General features: G+C 42.2%; 1 protein-coding gene across 1 annotated transcript in view; it reads left to right on the top strand.

Moving 5' to 3' along the window:
* Positions 1 to 21,642, top strand: part of Dnah6 (dynein axonemal heavy chain 6) — a 201,769-nt gene that overhangs the window by 149,161 nt on the left and 30,966 nt on the right. Inside the window, exons 61-62 of the mRNA XM_051154749.1 lie at positions 6,917 to 7,052; positions 20,953 to 21,095. Coding sequence (XP_051010706.1) covers positions 6,917 to 7,052; positions 20,953 to 21,095 — 279 coding nt within the window. The remainder of the gene's footprint in view (positions 1 to 6,916; positions 7,053 to 20,952; positions 21,096 to 21,642) is intronic.

Genomic DNA, 21,642 nt, shown 5'->3' with positions numbered 1-21,642 from the left:
AGTTTTTAAAATTAAATTTTCCTTCTCTCATAAAAAATTAAAGTGAAAAGTGAATGATTTTTTTTTAATGTTTGGGACAGTGAGATGGCTCATGGGTAAAGGCACTTTCTGCCAATCCTGATGACCTGATGACCTGATGACCTGAGTTCAATCCTCAAGACCCACAGAATAGAAAAAAAAAAAAAGAGATTAGTCCCACAAATTTTCCTCTAACCTCTGCATAAGCATCACGGCATGTTTGTACCCACATGCATGCACACACAGTAAATCAATTAATAAATAAATATTTAATATATGTTTGGAGATATAATTTATAGTGCTACCTATTTACCTGTATATTTTAACTGTAATCATTTCTATTTTTATCTTAAGTGTCATATGGATTTTGCTATCTTACAAGATACATTCAATTTCCTGGCATGATATAAGAAATTAATTCCCGAACTGAAGAGATGGCTCAGCAATTAAGAGCACTGTCTGCTTTGCGAGGGGTCCTGAGTTTAATTCCCAGCAACAACATGGTAGCTCACAACCATCTATACAGTGATCTGATGCCCTCTCTGACATGCAGGTGTACATACAGATAAAATGCACGTACACACACACACACACACACACACACACTCCTTTTTTTTGAGACAGGGTTTCTCTGTGTAGTCTTGGCTGTCTTGGACTTGCTTTGTAGACCAGGCTGGCCTCAAACTCACATCAGTCCAACTGCCTCTGCCTCCCAAGTGCTGAGATGCAAGGCATGCACCACCATGCCTCACACATATCTATTTATAAAAATAATTATTTCCCATGTAAAACATTATCTATGGAAAAATGTGCACTGCTCAAGGGTGGTTTAGTGTTTCTCAGGACTGGAAAGGAGGGGTGTAGGCAGACATGGCGAGAGCGCAGGCATTCCTCATTTCCTGGCACTTGGCTTTACTGGGCTCTACGGTCATGCTTTTCACAAATTAAAAGTTAATGACAACTTTGCATCCAGGTCATCTCTAGGCCATTATCCAATAGCGTGGGCTTACTTCATGACTCTGGGTGTCATATTAGTCACTCTCTCACTATTTCAAGCTCTTGGTATTATTGTATCTATGCTCAAAGATCCGCAGTGCTACGATTGCTTGCCACAAGCCACACCCAGTGAAGCAGTGACCTTAAATGTGAGTGTTCTTAAAGCTTAACCAACCAACTACCCCGTCTCTTCCTGCCTTTTCTTGGGACCCCCTATTCCCCAGATTACAACATTGAAATTACAGCAAAAGGGGCAGGAGGAACGGAGAGGAGATATGAGGGAGGGGGTAAATTAGAACAAAGTATGACAATACGTCATAACAATACGTATGTATAAAAACTCCATGATGAAATCCATTATTATGTATCCTAACTTAAAACTGTAATATCAAATAAGTAAAATTAGCAACTGGAGAGATGGCTCCATTGTTAAGAGCTCTGGCCACTCTTTCTGAGGATGCAGGTTCTGGTCCCAGCACACACATGGTAATTCATAATGACCTGTAACTCCAACTTCAGGAGTTCCAATGCCCTCTTCTGGCCTCCTTGGGTACCAGGCACACATATGGGGTACATACATATATGCAGGCAAACATTCATGTGCATAAAATAAAATGTTTTTAAGAGGAAGAAATTAAGGCAACCAATGGCCCTGCAGTGGCTTCTGGGTGTTCAAATGAGAGGAAGCATCATGAGTTTCTCATTTGGAATGTAAAGCCATTATTGATTAAGGTTGAGGAAGCCAGGCCTGGACCAGGTAATGAGCACAGGGAGAGCTCTTGAGGAAAATTACTTTTTGTTGTTATGGGGGAAAGGGGGTTCTTGTTTGTTTTTTGTTTTGTTTTGTTTTGTTTTGTTTTTTAGATTTCAGTGAGTTTTGTTTTGTTTTTGATGCAGACTCTCTCTATTATGTAATTCTGTCTGTCCTGGAACTCACTATGTAGACCAGGCTGGTCTGAAACTCACAGAAATATGCTTGCCTCCGCCTCATGAGTTGATGGGGTTAAAGTCATGTGTCACTACACCTAGCCTCTTGAAGGAAATTAAATGCACCACTCCAGTGAGCACAGAAATGATAAGAAAAGATAAAAAAGAAGGAAGAGGAGGAAGAGGAAGAAGAAGAAGAAGAAGAAGAAGAAGAAGAAGAAGAAGAAGAAGAAGAAGAAGAAGAAGAAGAAAAGGGAAAGGAAAAGTAGATTGATCCAGTCACTACATCCCCTCAAATACAGAGCAGAGTCCCAGCCCTCTGAGTCTATGAGGCAGAGAAAGACAGAGAAGTTGCAGAAGAAAAGTTTGAGAGCACAAAAGGCATTGAAGGAAAGAAACCTTCTTTGTCATTGTAAGGGCAACGTGAAGCAACAGGTGCTGTTGCAGACACTGCAGCAAGCTGTCTAGACTATCAGCTGAGGCCCCTGAGGAAGACAGCTTCACTGAGCAAGATTCCCAACAGAGATGAAACAAGCACCTGTTGGAGGCCGATGCCATCTAGAACCTCCAAAGGAAAGCTAATGCTCACCCCCAAAGCTTCAGGCAACAGGCTCACTCTTGAATCCTAAAGCCTGAAGAATGATACTAAGGGCTAGAAAGATGGATCAGAGGTTAAGAGCACTGACTGCTCTAGCAAAGCACCGAGGAGGTTCCGTTCTCAGCACCCACATAGCAGTTCACAACAGTCTAACTACAGGTCCAGGGGATACAGCGCCCTCTTCTCGTAGCTCTGGGAACTGCATGTGGTGTACATATATCTATACCGGCAAAACACTCATGCCCGTGATAAAAAATAAATTTTTCAAAAAATATTTTTAAAAATTGAAAAAAGAGCAAATGATAGTAAAAGTCCCCTGTTGTGCCAAGTGGAGCTGCAGAGCCTGTAGAGTAGCATCTGGGGATTGGAAGAGGCTGGGCAGTTGAGAATGCCTGCTGCTCTTGCAGAGGACCTAAGTTTGGTTCTCAGCACACACATTAGGTGGCTCACAGGCTGCCTACAACTCGTGACTCCAAAGGATCCAACACCCTCTTCTGGCTTCTGCAGGCACCCACATGCATGGGTGCATACAAACCCACAAATATATACATAAATAAAAACAAATCTTTTTAAAGAAAGAAGTAACATCTGTATGCAACATGGTCCCTAAACATCTCAAGACCACTGTTAAGATTACAGCTCAGGAGAGAAAAATATTCCACTCCGGTTCACGAAGATGCATGAGGTGAATGTTGTCTCCATGCTTTCTGGAGCAATATCCCCTGTACAGCCCAACGTAGCAAGGGATAATTGATTTTCAACTCTCATTACTTCAGAAGCACATCTTATAAGGATATAGCTGCCATAGAATGTGATCTAGATATCTGCACAAAGCACATTGAAATTTTCTGAAAAAAGCTCAACATCTAGACATCATTATGAGTATTCCTGATTTAAGGGAAGGGGTCAACAGGAATTGTAAAAGTAACTTTTATTTGCCTGATAGAAAGTCATCTCTGAAGCTTACTGTCTCCGTCTGCTAACTTAGACATAGTCCTGGGAGCTTCTAGCTTCTGTACAATCTAATCTAGGCCTAAAATGTTTTCAGCCTCTGAGACTTGCTGCTGAATAAGCTCACACTTTCTAGCTCTTTCTGAGCTCTGGCTGGCTGGTTGAAGTCAGCTGTCCTGGCTCAAACTCCTCGCCAGGCTGACTGATCAATCTGGCTTCTCTCAGCTTCTGACTGAATTGCTCTGCTTGGCCTCTAACTAATTCTAGCAGTCTGTTCTACTCTTCTGGCTGCTTCTCATTCTCCGGATCATTCCATCTTCATCTGTGTCTAGCTTGTTTGCTCTCTCTGCAACCTGTCTCTATATAACTGGCCTGATAAAAAACTGCCTCCCCAACCCTACCCTTCTCACTGCACTGCTCTCTTAAGTTGCCTCTCTTTCCTCTCTGTTCTCGTGAGAGTTGGGAGTGTCCTATCTCCGACTCATTCTGTCAAGTCTTTCTCCGATTAGTCATTTTGCCTGCCTCTCAATTAGACATCACTTTGAAATACGGGTGCTTCCTTCTACAAACTAACTTCACCTTCATTGTTTGGGATTAAAGCTGTGGACTACAGACATGTCTGCATTCCAGCCAGATCACACAGACCTAGACAGTCTTTGGATATGATTAGAGCAGTCATGTTGCTGGATTAAAATTCCTATTCAAGGAATGTAGAATGTGCTGACCTCAACCCTCATGGATGACTTTGAGAGGATCCAGAATTCTGTACAGGGAAGAAGTACAAATGTAGCGTTTTAAAACTCCAGAGAATCTCTGCAAGTTTGAGGCCAGCCTGGTCTACCAAGCGAGTGCAGGCCAGCCAGAGCAAATACAAAGAAACCCTGTCTCAAGAAACAAGAAACAAACAAACAAACAAAAAGATTGGAAAAAAAATCAGAGAACTAGAGCTAGAAGTGTCTGGGGAATTGGAAAGAGTGACTGACTTGCCTCAAACGCATGATGAAACCTAAATTTCTTCCTGTAGACCCAAGGGTGCGAGTTCTGGAAATGGAAACTACTTCTGGAGAAGACACTTTGAAGATTGTGGGAGGGGCTTAAAATATCTCACAAGGGGTTAGCAAGATGGTTCAACAGATAAGAGCATTTGCTGCTCTTACAGGACCTCTGAAGGCACCCGTACACTTCTTTCCTCTCTTGAGCAGGGGCAAATAAAATAAATCTTTGTAAATAAAACATCACACAAACTTACTTGAATAAGAAGAATTTGAGAGGCCTGACTCCAGTTTTGCAAGATGTTCTACCGTGAGTGAGACGCAGCAAGCTGTGCCTCAAGCTGCAGATAAATGTCTTGTAAAAGGAGGAGCCAAGATTTGGGTTGAACTGTTGTTTCCTGGTCTTAAGAAATGTCCACAGCCACCACCCTGAGCAGTCAGCAGCCATCAGTGCCAGGACCGTGCAGTGGTAAAGACATCACCACAGGAAAGACTCAGATGATCATTAGCGATTTTAGCAATGATGTGCTGAATTAAGGATATACACTTCTAAGCATAATGCCACCTGTTGTATAAGTTACAGACTACAATATAGCATCAAATAATTCCATGTGCCCTAGTAAACTAGGAACTTAGTGTGACATTTAATTGCATTGTCCACGTTGCTGCAGTGGTTGGAAGTGGACCTGCGATGTCTCCTGGAGTGTGTTTTTGTATAGTCTGATATTGAGAGGATTAAATCTTCTAAAACTGGCTGTGGAATGGCTGCACTTACCTGTTACTATTCAAAGATCATTGGGTTATATCAGCAGTTCTCAGCCTGTGGGTTGAGACTCCCCTTTGGAGGGGTCACATATCAGATATTCTGCATATCCGGTATTTATATTATGATTCATAACAGTAGCAAAATTACAGTTATGCTGTAAGAACAAAATAACTTTATGGTGGGGAGGGGGTCACCACACCATGAGGAGCTGTACTGAGGGGCCACAGCATTAAGAAGGTTGAGAACCACTTTATGCTTCAAATGCTTAGACTGGACGAGGTATGATTTATGCAACAGGCTGTTTGAAAACACAGTCCAAGACCTCAGGTATCTACCTAGGGAAATTTCAGAGAGCTAGTTTAGGCTATCGTCACAGTTAACCCTCTTTTGAAAAGGTCTTCAACCTTATGTAAGTGTTTTCTTTTAAATTATGTGTATTTTGGGGGGAGGGGTGCATGAGTCCTTGCCAAGTCCAGAAGAAAGCAACAGATTCCCTGGAACCTAAGTCACAGGTGGTTGTGAGCCATCTAACATGGCTGCTGGAATTTGAACTCAGATTCTCTGCAAAAAATAAGCAAGTGTTCTTAACCTCCGAGCCATCTCTCCATCCCTGTATAATTAAATTTTCACTGGTTGCTGGTATTACTCCTCTGCTCAGCTTCCCTCGCCTTCCAGGCTGAGACAACCTTGGACTCTGCTTTGGATGGCAGTTGTGCAGGAGAAAAGAAACCATGGACCATGAAAGGATCCTAGAGCTGGGAAGATGGGTGTGGGTGTTCCAGGAAAGCCTGCATGTGAACACAACAGACTTGACTTTACTCCTTCACTAGCTCAACTCTGCTCTCTTGCAGTGTCAACTTGAAGGTCTCAGCACCTGTCCTCATGTGCAGAGCAGTCTCCTGAGAGCTTGCCTTGACACAGCACTGTGACCTTTGCTTGCTTGCTTGCTTACTTCCTTTCTTTTTTAAGACAAGGTAGCCTAGGCTGGGTTTGAACTCATGATCCTCCTATCTCAGCCTCCAATGGGATTATGGGTGTGCACTATCATAGTAACACACTTATCTATGTCTATTTCACCATATCTTACTATCTGTGTTAAGAAAATGGTTGCAAGCCAAGAGTGGTAGAGCACACCTTTAATCCCAGCACTCTGGAGGCAGAGGCAGGCAGATCTTCATGAATTCAAGGCCAGCCTGGTCTACATAGTGAGTCCAGGACAGCCAGGGCTATTACACAGAGAATCCTTGTCTTGAAAATCCAAAAATAAGTGCTTATATGTAGGAGTGTACACTTGGGGGGTGACCATGGACACATGGATAGAGGCCAGCATAGAATGCTGGGTACTTTCCTCTATTTCTCTTTTCTCTTGAGATGGACTCTCTCGCTAGCCTAGAGCTCTCTGATTTTTTTTGTTGAGTTTCTGGCCAGCAAGCTCCAACTCCACTCCTGACTCTGAAAGAGGTGGACAGCCCCCCTCAGTTTTTCCTGTTGACGCTGAGGACCTGAACTCAAGCCTTCATTCTTGCACAGCAGGCGCCCCTACCCACAAGACCCCAGGAAAGGCTGTTCCTAACATGCTGTTTCAGCTTATTTTCCCCCTAGACAAGGTGGAAGAGCGTGCTACTGCAGCTGTCTCTGTAAACTGCTGTTCTCTCTGCCCCACTGCAGGAGCGTCCTCCTAAGCCAGAAGCTCCATGGCTGCCTCTTCAAATGTGGTTCGCATGCTGTGACCTAGAAGAATCTTTTCCGATTTTTGAAGGACTTACAAAACATATACTGTTACATCCCATTTCTGTGTGCATAGGTAAGATGACAAAAAGTACAGTTGTTGAGGAGGGAGGGTGTTGACACTTTTTTAACTCTATTTTATTTGAGGTATTGAAGCTTCTACCTTCCTTCCACCAGCTCCTTAGCTCTGGATAATGGAGAGAGAATGTTAGTGGAGAGATGGGCACAGACCCCTTTACTTCTTCCAGCTGTTTAGGGACAATTGGATTCTTTTGGGGCAATACAAATCTCCACCAACAGCAAACACGCAAGCAGTCTCCGCCAAGCCACGGCGTTGAAATGTTTCTCTCTGCCTGTCTACGAACCACCACACTGTCTGTCCCTGGTCTCCCTAAACCGCTACTCACCACCACCGCACACCACATTTTTTCTCTCCAGGCTCTCCTGTTTATCTTCCTCTGAGTCCTAAGCCACGCCCCTCTCCCTGCTGCATGAGGCAGGCTGTTACCAGCTGGCAAAGACCACACCCTGCATGCAGGAGGCAATTATCAGCTGTGGACAAACTAAAGCCCAAACTAAAATCCCACACTTGGGATTAAAACAAAACATATTTACGTAAGTGAATTTTCAAAGAAACTAAGACTTCCATTACAGGAGGGGCTAAATAGGCTCCTGAGTCCTGACTTTAATTTGTGCATTCACCTTTTCTCCCAACGTCTATACTTTTGGTGGGGTGGGAATCCCTTTAGTTTTAAGACATTATAAGTCAATCTCTTTTACTACAATATCTTGAATTGAATTCTTGGCTCATGAATTTTGAATATTTCATGGCTATTTTACAGTGTGTGTGTGTGTGTCTGTGTGTGTCTGTGTATGTCTGTGTTTGTGTGTGTGTGTGTGAGAGAGAGAGAGTGGTGTATCCATGAGTTTATACATTATGTGGGAGAGTGTACTTGCCCATGCAAGCAGGCAGCTATGGAAGCCAGAAGCTGGTGTCTGTGTCTGTGTATGTGTGTGTGTGTGTGTCTGTGCATGAGTGTGGTATATCCATGAGTTTATCCGTTATGTGGGAGAGTGTGCTTGCCCATGCAAGCAGGCAGCTATGGAATCCAGAAGCTGGTGTTGGATGTTTTTCTTCTATCCCTTCTCTTCCCTGTTTATTGAGACAGGGTCTTTCACTGAGCCTAAAGCTAACCATTTCCATAGACTGGTTGGCCAGAGAGCCCTTGAGCTCCACCTGCCTCAGTGTCCATCTCTGGCTTTTGCATGAATGCTAGAGAGCAGAACTCGGGTCTCCAGGCTTGCACAGCAGGCACTTTGCACACTGAGCCATCTTCCCAACCTCTGCTTCATCCCTTTTAAGGCATTCCATAGGCCTTTACATTTTTTAACTTTTTATTTTTAATTTGTTCGCTTTATATCCCAATTGTAGTCACCTCCTGATCCCACCCTCCCTCCCTCTTTCCCTCTCCCTCCCTCCTCTAATCCTCAGAAAGGGGAGCCCTCCTCCCCTAACATCTGACCTCAACCTATCAAATCTCACTTGGACTGCCTGTATCCTCTTCCTCTATGGCCTGGCAAGGCTGCCCCACCAGGGAAAGTGATCAATGTGTGGGGCCAGAAGTAGTCCCTATGCCCCATATTATTGGACACATAAGGAGACTGTGCTGTCTGTAAACTACAGGGTCTAGGTCCTTACCATGAGTGGTCCTTCCTTGACGCATCAGTCTCTGTAACACCCCCTCTTCTGCCAGGATTTGTTGGCTCCATTGGTCTCCCTGTGGAGTTCCTGACCTCTCCAGGTCCCTCTATTCCACAACTCTTCCATAAGACTCCCTGTGCTCCACTCTGGCTGTGTGTCTCGACATCTGCTTGGATCTCCTGCTGGATGGAGTCTTTCAGAAGACCTCTATGGTAGGCTCCCTTCCTCTTCCTTCTCTTCAACTGCTTCCGGCATCTATTCTCTTTGCCCTTCTGAATGAGAATTAAGCATCCTCCCTAGGTTTCTCCTTGTCATTCAACTTCCTTAGGTCTGTGTATCATAGTGTGGGTATCATGTATTATGTGGCTGATATCCATTTATAAGTAAGTATAAACCATGTGTGTCTTTCTGGGTCTGGCTTGCTTCCTTTGATGATCTTTTCTAGTTCCATCCATTTCCCTTGAAGGTTTCCTTGTATTTAATAGCATTCCATTGTGTAAATGTACCACAGTTTCTTTATCCATTCTTCGGTTGAGGGACATCTAGGTTGTTTCCAGATTCTGGCTGTTACAAATAAGGCTGCTATGAACATAGTTGAGCAAATGTCCTTGTTGTATGATGGAGCATCTTTCAGGTATATGCCCCAATTAAAAAACGGGGTATGGAACTAAACAGAAAATTCTCAACAGAGGAATATCGAATGACTCAGAAACACTTTTTAAAATGCTCATTGTCCCTAGTCATCAGGGAAATGCAAATCAAAACGGCTCTGAGAGTCCATCTTATACCAATCAGAATGGCTAAGACCAAAAACTCAAGTGACAGCACATGCTGGTGAGGATGTAAAGAAAGGGGAACACTCCTCCATTGAGGGTGGGAATGCAAACTTGTACAACCACTCTGGAAATCAATCTGGTGCTTTCTCAGAAAACTGGGAATAGCTCTACGTCTTTACATTTTTTTTTAAGGGGTGACATGCACACTGAAAAGTCAGAAGTACAACTTGAGCACACACACACATATAAGCCACGACTGCTTGAGAAATGGGAAATGGCAGCGTGTCAGAATCCCTCCTACTTCTTATAGCACCTCCCCCCTTTGGCCATAGGCAACAACAGCTCTGAACTGTAACACTCCCGTTAATTCATGCCATTTCTAAAAGTACCTTTTGTAGTTCAAAGGCATTTGATATTTGGAGGCCTTGTTTTATGGATCATTAACTCAATTATATAACAAAAATTATCCCTGTGCTTTGCATGTGATTGATTGTTTGTATTCTTTAGACATTTTAGCATCGGGATGCATGTGCTAACTATGGGAAATGTTTGATGCAGCTCGTTTATTGGAGGCAAGATTCTGTATGTGATGTCACCTCAAACTTGCTCTGCCATTAATTTCTCTGGTGGGTTTTTTGTTTGTTTGTTTGTTTTAGGTTTTTTGAAACAGGGTTTCTCTGTGTAACAGCCATGACTGTCCTAGACTTGCTTTGTAGACCAGGCTGGCCTCAAACTCACAGAGATCTGCCTGCCTTTGCCTCCCCAGTGCTGGGATTAAAGGCATGCGCCACCACTGCCCGGCTTCATTGTTGGGTTTATACTCATCCTGTCAGATCCTGAAAGAAGTGAGTTGATGTGCACTGCGTGATGAGCAATTCCTGCTTGTAGTCTTACATTTTCAGCCACATCTTGTAAAACTATGCTATTCTGTATAAAGTTATTCTCTCCAATGTAAATCCTTCATTTCTACACAGTATTTCTCTTTACTCCAAACAATATTTTTTTACTTAAAATCTATTTTAAATTGTTTTTATTTGTGTATCTATGTTTATGTGTGGGTATGCCACACGTGTGGGAGTAACAGAGGAAGCCAGAAGAGGGTATCTGATACCTTGGCCCTGGGGTTACAGGCAGGTATAAGCAGAACTAGGCTCCTCTGTGCTCTTAACTTCTGAGCCATCTCTCTAGCCTTTGAAAATCTCTTTTGTAATGTAAATGTCTCTAAGTAGCCTCCATCTCCATATCTCCACACCCTTTATTTCTAATTCTTTGTGTTCTACTGCTACAGTTCAGGTGTATCTTTGGTGAGATGTTGTTGTTTTGTGGAGTGTTCAGTAAGTCTCTTTATTTATGGGCAGGTTTTAGTCCATTGTATTTATTTCAGATGTTGATCTATTTCTGTTTTCCAAACTGGGGCAAACTTTTAGCCCCTGGAGGATATTTGGGAATGTCTGGAGATAATTTCTTAGCCATGCTGGGGTGGTGCTACAGGTGTGTGGTAGGTAGTGACCCAGATTGTCGCTGAGCACCCTATGATGTTCAGAACTCTCCATGGAAAGGAACCACCTGGTCCAAAATGGCAGCATTAGTGAGTCTAGGAGCTGGCCTGCCCGGACTACCAAAAAAAAAAAAAAAAAAAACGCTATTTGATAAGGGCATGAAATATAAATGTCACTTACATATAATACATCAGTTAATGAGATAGCTAGAGACCATAACAGAACCCCACATGAAATCTACCCGTCAGAGAAGACCATCCATGGGCAGTTAGGAATGGGCCTGAGACACGGGACCTGAGTGCAGAGAAAGAAGAGAGGAGCTGGGCTGACAGGCTCAGTAATTCTGGGAGCAGCCATCGCTTCTTGATAAGAGGATAAGGTAATAAAGTGTTACCCCTGTCTGATGAACTAAAATGTCAGAAGGTGTTAAAGTTTCGATTTATACGGTTTATGCTTTAAAAGTGAGATTTATGAAGGCGAGAAACCTGTTCTTTAGGATCCCGAGTGCGGGATCGGAATGGTCTCATGAGAGAACAGGTGATGTTAATTCACTAGAAGAGCAACCACCTCGTGCAGGAGCTTAATTGCTACCAGATGAAAAAGATCCTGTGAACAGACTCTAGGAGGAGATATATAAATGAGCCCAGAACTGGAGGCGAGGCGGATAGGAGACTTGGGATAGATTTGGCTGTTCATCGCTGCCCTTCAAGACGCTCCTAGAGAAAACCGCTCAAGGGAAGGCTTCAGAGCTCCAGCTCCTGCTGAGGCTCTGGGGTCTGGTTACCCCAGGTTCCAGTGGAAGAAATCCTGCGGCTCCCAACCAGAGAATCCTTCCTCGGAACTGATATCCTTAAGGTTTTGTTATTGTGTCCATTAATCCTCATTTTCCTACTGTTTTGGTTAACCGGGTTATAATTGACGTAGGCTCAGTCACTAAGTTGTTAATAAAATATTCTGGTTAAGAAAATTGAGTCTACAATTTAGGTCTTGACTGGTGATATTTGTCAGTCTTAACCTTCTAAACATATAGCCTTTTATAGTTTTCAAGTGTAGAATATGCAGGGGCTGGGGAGATGGCTCAGGGCTTGAGTGTTTCGTGGTCTTCCATAGGGCCTGGGCTCATTTCCAAGTACCCATATCAGGCAGCTCAGAGCCACCGGTAACCCCAGCTCCAGGAACCAGACGCCCTCCACTGACTTCCCCGGGCACCCACACATATGTGGCATACACTCACACATCTGCATAAATAAAAGCAAAAAATAGACGGAGGAGTGGGAGTGGATCTGGGGAGAGTTATGGTCAGGAGTTGGAGATGATCAAAATATATTGCATGTAGGAAGCTACTAAATAATAAACATGTTCTATTAAAATACAAAATTAAAGAAAATAAGCTTTTATGATAAGGCATGCATTTAAATATGCCAAAGCATAGCAACCGGGAACCTCAGGGAACCTCAGGGAAGTCAGCTGCGTACTTTGGGCGTACTTTGTCCCTGGGGGGTCTTTACCCTTCCCTTTTTTTTTAATGAGCATCTCATTTAAGGTACGATTAGCTCTTTCAACAACTGCCTGCCCCGTTGGATTGTGTGGTACACCAATAATGTGCTTAATATTATAACATGTAAAGAATTTCTTCATCTTAAGGGACACATATGCAGGAGCATTGTCAGTCTTAATTTGTGCAGGTATTCCCATAATTGCCATTATTTTCAATAAATGAGTAACTACAAAATCAACCTTTTCAGAACTTAAGGCAGTTGCCATCTAAATCCTGAATAGGTATTGATAGTTTGATGTACAAATTTTAGTTTTCCAAATTCTGCAAAATGAAACACATCCATCTGCCAAATTTCATTCCTTTTGGTACCCCTAGGGTTAACTCCAACAGGTAAAGGGTTTTGATTATACAAAGAACACGTAGGACACCTATTAATTATTTCTCTGGCTTGTTGCCAAGTAATAGGGAACCTTTTCTTCAAACCCTTACCATTAATATAATGTTTTTCATGAAATTTTGAGGCTTTGAGCACATTTCCTATTAATAACTGGTCAATTTCCTCATTTCCTTGTGAAAATGGGATCAAATATGAGTAATATACAAGGGATAGTCTCTACTTCAGATGACCTGTTGCAGTTCTATAAACAATATAGTTAATTCAGAGTTATCAGGAGTAAATTCATCAGTTTCTATATGCAGAACAACCCTTTCTGCATGCTGAGAGTCAGTGATTATATTAAGAGATTCAGAAAAATCCAACAATACCATAAAGATTGCATATAGTTCTGATTTTTGAACAGAGGTAAATGGGCTCTTGATCACCTTAGTCACTTTTTCAGACTTATAACCAGCCATACCCAACTTATTTCCATCAGTATAGAAGGCGGGTGTCCCTGGTATCGGTGTCCTCTTTACAATACTTGGAAGGATCCAATCAATTCTTTTCATAAACTGTATACATTTGCTTTTTGGATATTTGTTATTAATGTCTCCCAAATAGTTACTGCAAGCCCTTTGCCAGTCTTCATCAATTACCCATAATGACATAATCTCAGAATTAGTAAGAGGCACTACAATTTCCACCAGGTCTGTCCCTGACAGTTGACACAATCTTATTCTTTCCTTTGTAATCAATTCAGAAATTTTTTCAGTGTACATCTTTTGATTTTTTTTTTTTTTTACTTTGTCTATTTGCTAGGAATATCCATTCCATGATCCTGGCTTCACTTTGCATAAAGAACCCAGTAGGAGAATGTTTTGAAGATAAAATAATCAGAATGCAACCAATTTTTGGATCAATTCTGTCCACATATGCCTTTTGCAGTTTTTGTTCTACCAAAATTAACTCTTTTTCTGCTTCAGCTGTTAGACACCTTGAACTGTTTAAATCTGAATCCCTTGTAACATTTGAAATAAGTTGCTTAATTCATAGTCCAGCTGTAGGCCTTAGTCTTCCATTAATTTTTGAAAGTCACTTGGTATTTTCAACTGATCTCTATGGATTTGTACCTTTTGTGGTCTAGTTTTTTGTTCAGTTATCTTATAGCCTAAATAGGTAATTGAATCTCCCCTTTGTATTTTTTCTACAGCAATCTGTAATCCTCAACATGGCAGAATGCTTTGTATTTCTTTAAACATTTTTTCTAAAGTCTCCAAATCAGAATCAGCCAACAGAATGTCATCCATGTAATGATAAATGATAGCTAGAGGAAACTGCCTACAAATTATTTCTAATGGTCGTTGCATGCAATTTTGGCATAACGTGGGGCTATTCAACATTCCCTGTGGAAGTGCCTTCCAATGGTATCTCTTCATTGGACCACTACTGTTCAGTGTAGGTACTAAGAAAGCAAACCTTTCTCTATCTTTCTCATGCAAAGTTATTGTGAAAAAACAATATTTTAAATCCATTACTATTATACGCCAAGACTTAGGTAAGAGGGAAGGTAAAGGAATTCCAGGCTGTAAATGACCCATTGGTTGGATTACCTTACTGACTGCTCTCTGTTATCTGTTATCATCCTCCAGCTGCCCGACGTCTTTTTTACCACAAACACGGGGGAATTCCAGGGGCTACTAGACTCTTCTATATGCTGAGTCTCCAGTTGCTCCTATACTAAATGATGAAGCACCTACATTTTTTCTTTTGCTAAGGGCCACTGCTCTTGCCACACAGGGCTGTTTGAAATCCATTTTAAGGGTGAGGCTGTTGGCATCTCAGCAGTGGCCCCTCTTATAAATTTGGAAACTCAATGCCTATCTGATTTTGGACAATGGGCATAGCTTACAGTTGCTCCTGATTACTAATTTTAATATCTCCCCCAGAAGCATGTACCATTTCACTCCTAGCTTCATCGTTGTTTGTCTCTGTAATTGCAGGAATATTAATCTGAGTACCCCCATTGTTGTAAGAGATCCCTTGCCCATAAATTTATGGGTATGTCAGCCACATAGGGTCTCAGCTTCCGTGTCTTCCCTTCTGGTCCCACACACTTAAACCACCGTATGCTTTGTTGTATTTGAGATAATTTGCCAATTCCTATAATTTCTGTATTAACCTTCTGAAGTGGCCAATTTGGATTCTAATGCTTGTTTGAGATAATTGTGATGTGCGTACCGGTATCAACCAGACCTTGTAATTCAACACCATTCATTTGTATTGTTAATTTAGGTCTCTGATAATTAACTATTGTTTGTCAGAACACACTGTACTTCCGAATGCATCTGTTCGTTCTACCAGAGCGGCTCTGCCCTTAACGTAAGGAAACAGTAACAGCTGAGCAATTCTATCCCCTGCAATAATTTGCATCTCCTTTTTTACACATGCTATGATTTTTATTTCTTCTTTACAATCCCCATCTATAATACCAGGATGCACAAGAAGACCCTGGGAAGTCAATCTACTTCTTCTCAGAATTATTCCCACTGTCTCTGGAGGCAAAGGGCCGTAAACACCAGTACTTAATTTTTAACACTCAACCTGTGAAGGTAATGTAATAGATATATTTGAGGCTAGATCCAAGGCTGCACTGCCTTCAGTAGCATGCATTAGATCAGTAATACCTAATTCCAATTTTTCTGTGACTCTGTTACTTCTGGACTGGCCAGGGTAATCCGGCTGGTATTGTTGATGGGGTCCTGAGCCAAAAGGCCCCCTCCTGCCATTTCCTGCCAGTAAGATATTACCTTGCACATCACTTTTAGACTGACAATCTCACATCGGCTACAGTACCCTGGAAGTCTTGGCACCTCACAGCCATCATGGCCAGACGCTCCTTGTTCTGCCCTACGAGTACCATTTACTCCACATCGAGTGCATCTGTTATTCTGAGGTCTGGAACTTTTAACCTTACAGTTTCTTTGTACAAGACCAATTCTGCCACAATTAAAGCACCTCTGGCTATAGCTTGTCCAACAATATTATTTTGGTGTTCTGGAAAGCTAATATTAACTGTTTCTCTTACCCATTCACCTAATGGAGCTCCTCTTTCCTTTAAGGGCCTAATTGCCCTCTTACATTCTGTGTTAGCATTCTCATATGCCACAATGAGTTTCCATGCCTGTTTGGTGTCAGAATCTGTTATTGCTCTATCTAGCGCTGATCCCAATCTCTGCAAAAATTCTGTGAATGCTTCCCCAGGCCCTTGAAATGTCTTAGTAAAGGGTATGGTTATCTTACCAGGATCCTCTACCAGGTCCCAAGCTCTGAAGGCTGCAGCACGACATTGTTCGATCCTTGTATCGTCATACGGGACTGGTCTTAAGTCAGCACGTCGCCCTTCACCACGCAGTTGCTCTTTACCAACATTTATGTCCCTTCTCCTATTTTCTGGTTCTGTTCTCTCTGCCTCCTGTTGCCACCATGATAACCACTGCAGTCACTGTGCAGCTTCCAACACCACTGAAACCAAACTTTTCCAATCTTGGAGAACAAGTCTGTGCTACGTGGCCCAGGCACTCAGCATGTGCTTAACAAAAGTGGAATGTAACCATATCTAACGATTGATTCCTTAAAATGTTTTAAATCTAGCACATCTGTTGGACACCATGCCATTTCATCATAACCCTCAGCACCAGTCTGATCAGGCACACGTCTTACAGTAACTGGGAAAGCTGATAGTGACTGTGTGACCTTGGAGGGTTCCTCTGTGGGAACATTTTTCTCCAAAGACCCTTTTGTTTTTCTGTTGATCTGCTCCTCTAGTTTGTTTACAGCCTCTCCAGCTCCCCATTTCTCGCCAGCCCCTTGCACATGCTGGTGCTCTGACCACCTGGTCCGTGGAGCAGGGCGGGGCAGAAATAGTCAGAAACACTTGCTCTCAGTTACCAGGTTTTTCTCCTTTATCAACAGTGCCATTTGTTTTCTATTTGCTTCAACTTCTACCTTCAAATTTTCCAGTTGTGCTGCCAACTCTGCAATCCTTTCCAGAATGATAGAATTTACTGACCCTTCCAGTTTTTGTATCTTACCAGTCTGTCTTCCAATCTTTTTTTAAAAATGTAATACAGTAAAGGACCAAGAACAAACAAAAAAAATTCCCTCTGGATATAAGCATGAAAGCACTTTGTCACAGCAGCTCGGATTTTGCTGACACCCTGAAAGAGCATTGCTATATCTTGAAAATCTGTATCTTCCCCTGCAATGTTAGAAGCTAAGTTACCCATGATGCCCAAAGCACAATGGGCGCCACCTGTAGGCTCAATTTTCTTAACAACTGTATTTTGTTATGAACTTACTAAACAAGCCTACGTCCCTTACAACCCAATTAACCCAAACAATAGGAAAAGGAAAATAAAGAACACTATAATGAAACCTTAAGGATATTACTTCTAAGGAACAATTCTCTTGGCATTGTCAGCAGGACCTCAACAAAACAGCAATCCCACCAAAGTTGCTGCTGGGACCTAGAGCAACTGGAACCTGAAGCCTCAGCTGGAGTCCAAAGCCTTGAAGCTTTCCCTGGAGCAGTTCTCTCCAGGAGCGTCTCTTGAAGTGTTGATAAACAGCCAAAACAATACCAAGTCCTCTCTCTCTCAATCATATATATATATATATATATATATATATATATATATATATATATACACACACACACACACACACACACACACACACACACACACACACACATCCTCTCAGAGTCTTACTAGGATGTTGTCAGCTGGCAACATCCAAGCTCCCCCACAAAGTGACTCAACTTCTAAGGGGGTAAACATCCTGCTCTCTCACTAGTCTGTTCCCCATCCCACATTTGGGATCAACAAAAACATGTTTATCTCTCCTACACAGGATAGCTAAAACAATATTGTACAATAAAAGATCATCCAGAGGAATTCCATCTCTGATCTAAAGCTGTACTATAGAGCAAGAATAATCAAAACAGCATGGTACTGGCATAGCAATAGGCTGGTTGATCAATGGAATCGAATCAAAGACCCAGAAATAAATCCACATACCTCTGGACACTTGATTTTTGACAAAGAAGCCAAATCTATACAATGGAAAAAGGATAGCGTTTCAACAAATGCTGCTGGTCTAACTGGATGTCTACATGTGGAAAAATGCAATTAGACCCATATTTATCACCATGCACAAAACTCAAGTCCAAGTGGATTAAAGATCTCAACATAAAACCAGAGACATTAAATCTGTTAGAAGAAAAAGTGGGGAAGAGCCTTGAACTCATTGGCACAGGAGACAACTTCCTGAACAGAACACCAACAGCCCAGGCCTTAAGGTCAACAATTAATAAATAGGACCTCATGAGGCTGAGAAGCTTCTGTAAGGCAGGAGACACTGTCAACAGAACAAAGCGACAGCCTACAGACAGGGAAAAGATCTTCACCAACCCTACATCTGACAAAGCTCTAATATCCAAAATATATAAAGAACTCAAGAAATTAAACACCACCAAACCGAATAACCCAGTTAAGAAATTGTGTTCAGAGCTAAACAGAGAATTCTCAACAGAGGAATACTGAATGGCTGAGAGACACTTAAAGAAATGCTCAACATCCTTAGTCATCAGAGAAATGCAAATTAAAACAACCCTGAGATTCCATCTTACAGCCATCAGAATGGCTAAGATTAAAAAAAAAAAAAAAAAAAAAAAAAAAACCCACAAGTGACAGCACCTGCTGGCAAGGATGTGGAAAAAAAGGGAACATTCCTTCATTGCTGATGGGAGTGCAAACTTATACAACCACTTTGGAAATCAATCTGGTGCTTTCTCAGGAAATTGTGAATACGGCTACCTCACTCCTTGAAATATACCTGAAAGATGCTCCACCACACAACAAGGACATTTGCTCAGCTATGTTCATAGCAGCCTTATTCGTGATAGCCAGAAGCTGGAAACAACCTAGAGGTACCCCAGTTGAAGAATGGATAAAGGAACTGTGGTACATTTATACTATAGAATACTACTCAGCTATTAAAAACAAGGAAATCCTGAAATTTGCAGGCAGGTGGATGGAACTAGAAATGATCATCCTGAGTGAGTTAACCCAGACTCAGAAAGATACACATGATATATACTCACTTATAATTAGATACTAGCCCAGCATGGATGTCCTCTGAGAGTCTTCACTCAGCGGGGGATCGGGCCAGATGCTGGGACTTACTATTGGGGCTCCAGGTGAGAGAGGTATGGGAGAGTGGGGAAATAGAAGGTCCTAGACCCTACAAGAAGACCATCAAGGCTGGTGGATCTGGACCCAGGAGGGCCTACATAAAGTACTGTACCAACCAAGGACAATGCATGCAGTAAACCTAGACCCCCTATTCAGATCTAGCCAATGGACAATGCATTCTCCACAGTTGTGTGGAGAGCAGGGACTGACTCTGGCATGAACTCTGGTGCCTCCTATTTGACTACTTCCCCTTGGTGGGGAGGCCTGGTGGCATTCAGAGGAAGGGGAAGCAAGCTATCTGGATGAGACTGATGATAGGCTGTGATCATATGGTGGAGGAGAAGGTCCCCTTCTGTCACAGGTCTAAGGGGGGCGGGGAAGGATAGGGTGAAAGAGGGAGGGAGGGAGGAATGGTAAGATAGAAGTGAGGGGATAACAATTGAGATGTAATCTGAATAGAGCAGTGCAGGAAGAGAAAGGAGGCAGCGTTCTGTGAGAGTGTGAGGGGCAGTTTTTATTGGGACAGTTTTAAAGAGACAGACTAGGCACAGGTGAAGACAGAATGAGCCAGAGAGTAGGAAGGAGCCAGAAGATTAGAACACGTTGCCAGAGTTAGTTAGAGGCCAAGCAGAGCGATTAAGTCAGAAGCCAAGAGACGCTGCATTGAATCAGTCAGTTTGGAAAGAATTTGGGCCAAAACAGCTGAGTCAGACCAGCCAGGAAGAGTAAGTTTATTTAACAATAAGTCTCAAATGCCGAAACATTCTAGGCTTAGGTCAGCAGTTGGTGGTTGGAAGTTTAAGCCTTCAAGGCCCAGGCTTGCAGAAGATTAGATTGTACAGAGGCTAGAAGCTTCTGGGCCTAAGCCTAGGGATAGTTAGAACAGAGAAACATGTTCTGGGCTCAGCCCATGCCTTGAATTTGCACAGCTTGGGTACAGCTCTCATGCCATTCCATCATCAGATGAAATAAAAACAGCATTTACAGGCTACAGAGATCAGAAGGGCACTGGATCACCTGGAACTGGAGTATGGATGGTTGCGAGCCACCATGTGGGAGCTGGGACTTGAACCTGGGTCCTCTGAAAGAGCAGCCAGAGTTCTTAACCTCTAAGCTATCTCTCCAGCCCCAGCACCCATATGCTACTTCTTACACTTATTGTATTCTTTTCTGCTTTTCCTTCTGTCTCCAACAGGGGCTGTTTGATATATTTCATGATATTATCTAATATGTGTGTTTATTTTGTTGTGCTTTTATGTAATTTTATCTTAATTAGAACTTTACCTATTGCCTCATTTAATTATGATTTTTTGGGTTTTTGTTTTTTTGGTTTTTGTTTTGTTTTGTTTTGTTTTGTTTTGTTTTGTTTTTGAGACAAGGTTTCTCTGTGTAGCCTTGGCTGTTCTGGACTCACTTTGTAGACCAGGCTGGCCTCGAACTCCCAGTGATCCGCCTGCTTCTGCCTCCCAAGTGCTGGGGTTAAAGGCGTGCGCCACCACTGCCTGACTTTAATTAAGATTATTTTAAAATCTGTTTTAGCCAGTGTTATGCTAATCATTTCATTTCAGTTTTGCTTATACTATTTCTATACATTCCTTTGTTTTTAACCTCTCTATTTTTATTTGTTTGATTGTATGTGTTTTGCTGTTAGATTTTGCTTTGTGGTCTCCTTTTAAATTCTCTGCTTTGTAACTGGTTTGAGTAGCAGTGAGGTTAATGTTTTCACACATGTGTTTTTTTTTTTTTTTTTTTTTTTTTTTTTAATGGCAGTAAGCACAGGAATCTTCTTTTAACTACCAGCATGTATTTCTTTAATTTCAGAGTCAAAACTTCTTGGATTAAAGCATCTTTTAAAACTGTCTTTCCAGGATCTTTTGAGACCTATATTAACCCACAGCATTGGGAAGGATACGTTAAGCCAAAACACGAAGATGAAAAGGATCATACATGGGGTTTATACTTCCACTCTTTCCATAAGCTAATCCTTATTAAATGCTGTAAAGAAGAAAAGGTGAGCCATCATTTTTAATTAAATGGCATGTCCACTGAAGGCCACCAGCTAGTTGTGAGTTATAGATTTGCTTGTGGCTAACAACAGCCAAATTTAGGAAGTGGCTTTAAAAATAAAGATGATGGTTTTAGTAGAATGTGTTTTCCTTGCAGGATAAAAAAAAAAAAAAAAAAAAAAAGCCACCCAGGAACCTTGTCACCTCCTGTCAGCTGCTCACTGTTAGGGAAGTGTCACCATTTCACATGTGGGACTGGGGACTATTGGAAGGCTTTGGCAGGGAATTTACCTTAAAACAGGAGGAGACATTTAATGGGCACAAATCTGTACTGTTTGAAAACTGTTGAAGTAGTCTTTGTGAGAGATCATGGATACATGAGCTAAGACAGAAGTAGAAGATTGCCAAGAGGGTAGGGACTGTGACGAGGGGACAGCTGCGGCTCTCAGGTTCTGCTTGAGTGCCAGTGGGGATGGCTGTACCAAAAACTAAGCCAAAGTGAAAGGATGAACGTATCAGATAAAGATGAATGTACCTGCCAGCTGGGTGGCA

This window comes from Acomys russatus, chromosome 13 (genome assembly GCF_903995435.1).
Source record: "Acomys russatus chromosome 13, mAcoRus1.1, whole genome shotgun sequence".
NCBI classification, from domain to species: Eukaryota; Metazoa; Chordata; class Mammalia; order Rodentia; family Muridae; genus Acomys; species Acomys russatus.
Note: the sequence above shows the minus strand (reverse complement) of the source record. Positions and strands in the feature narration are given on the sequence as shown.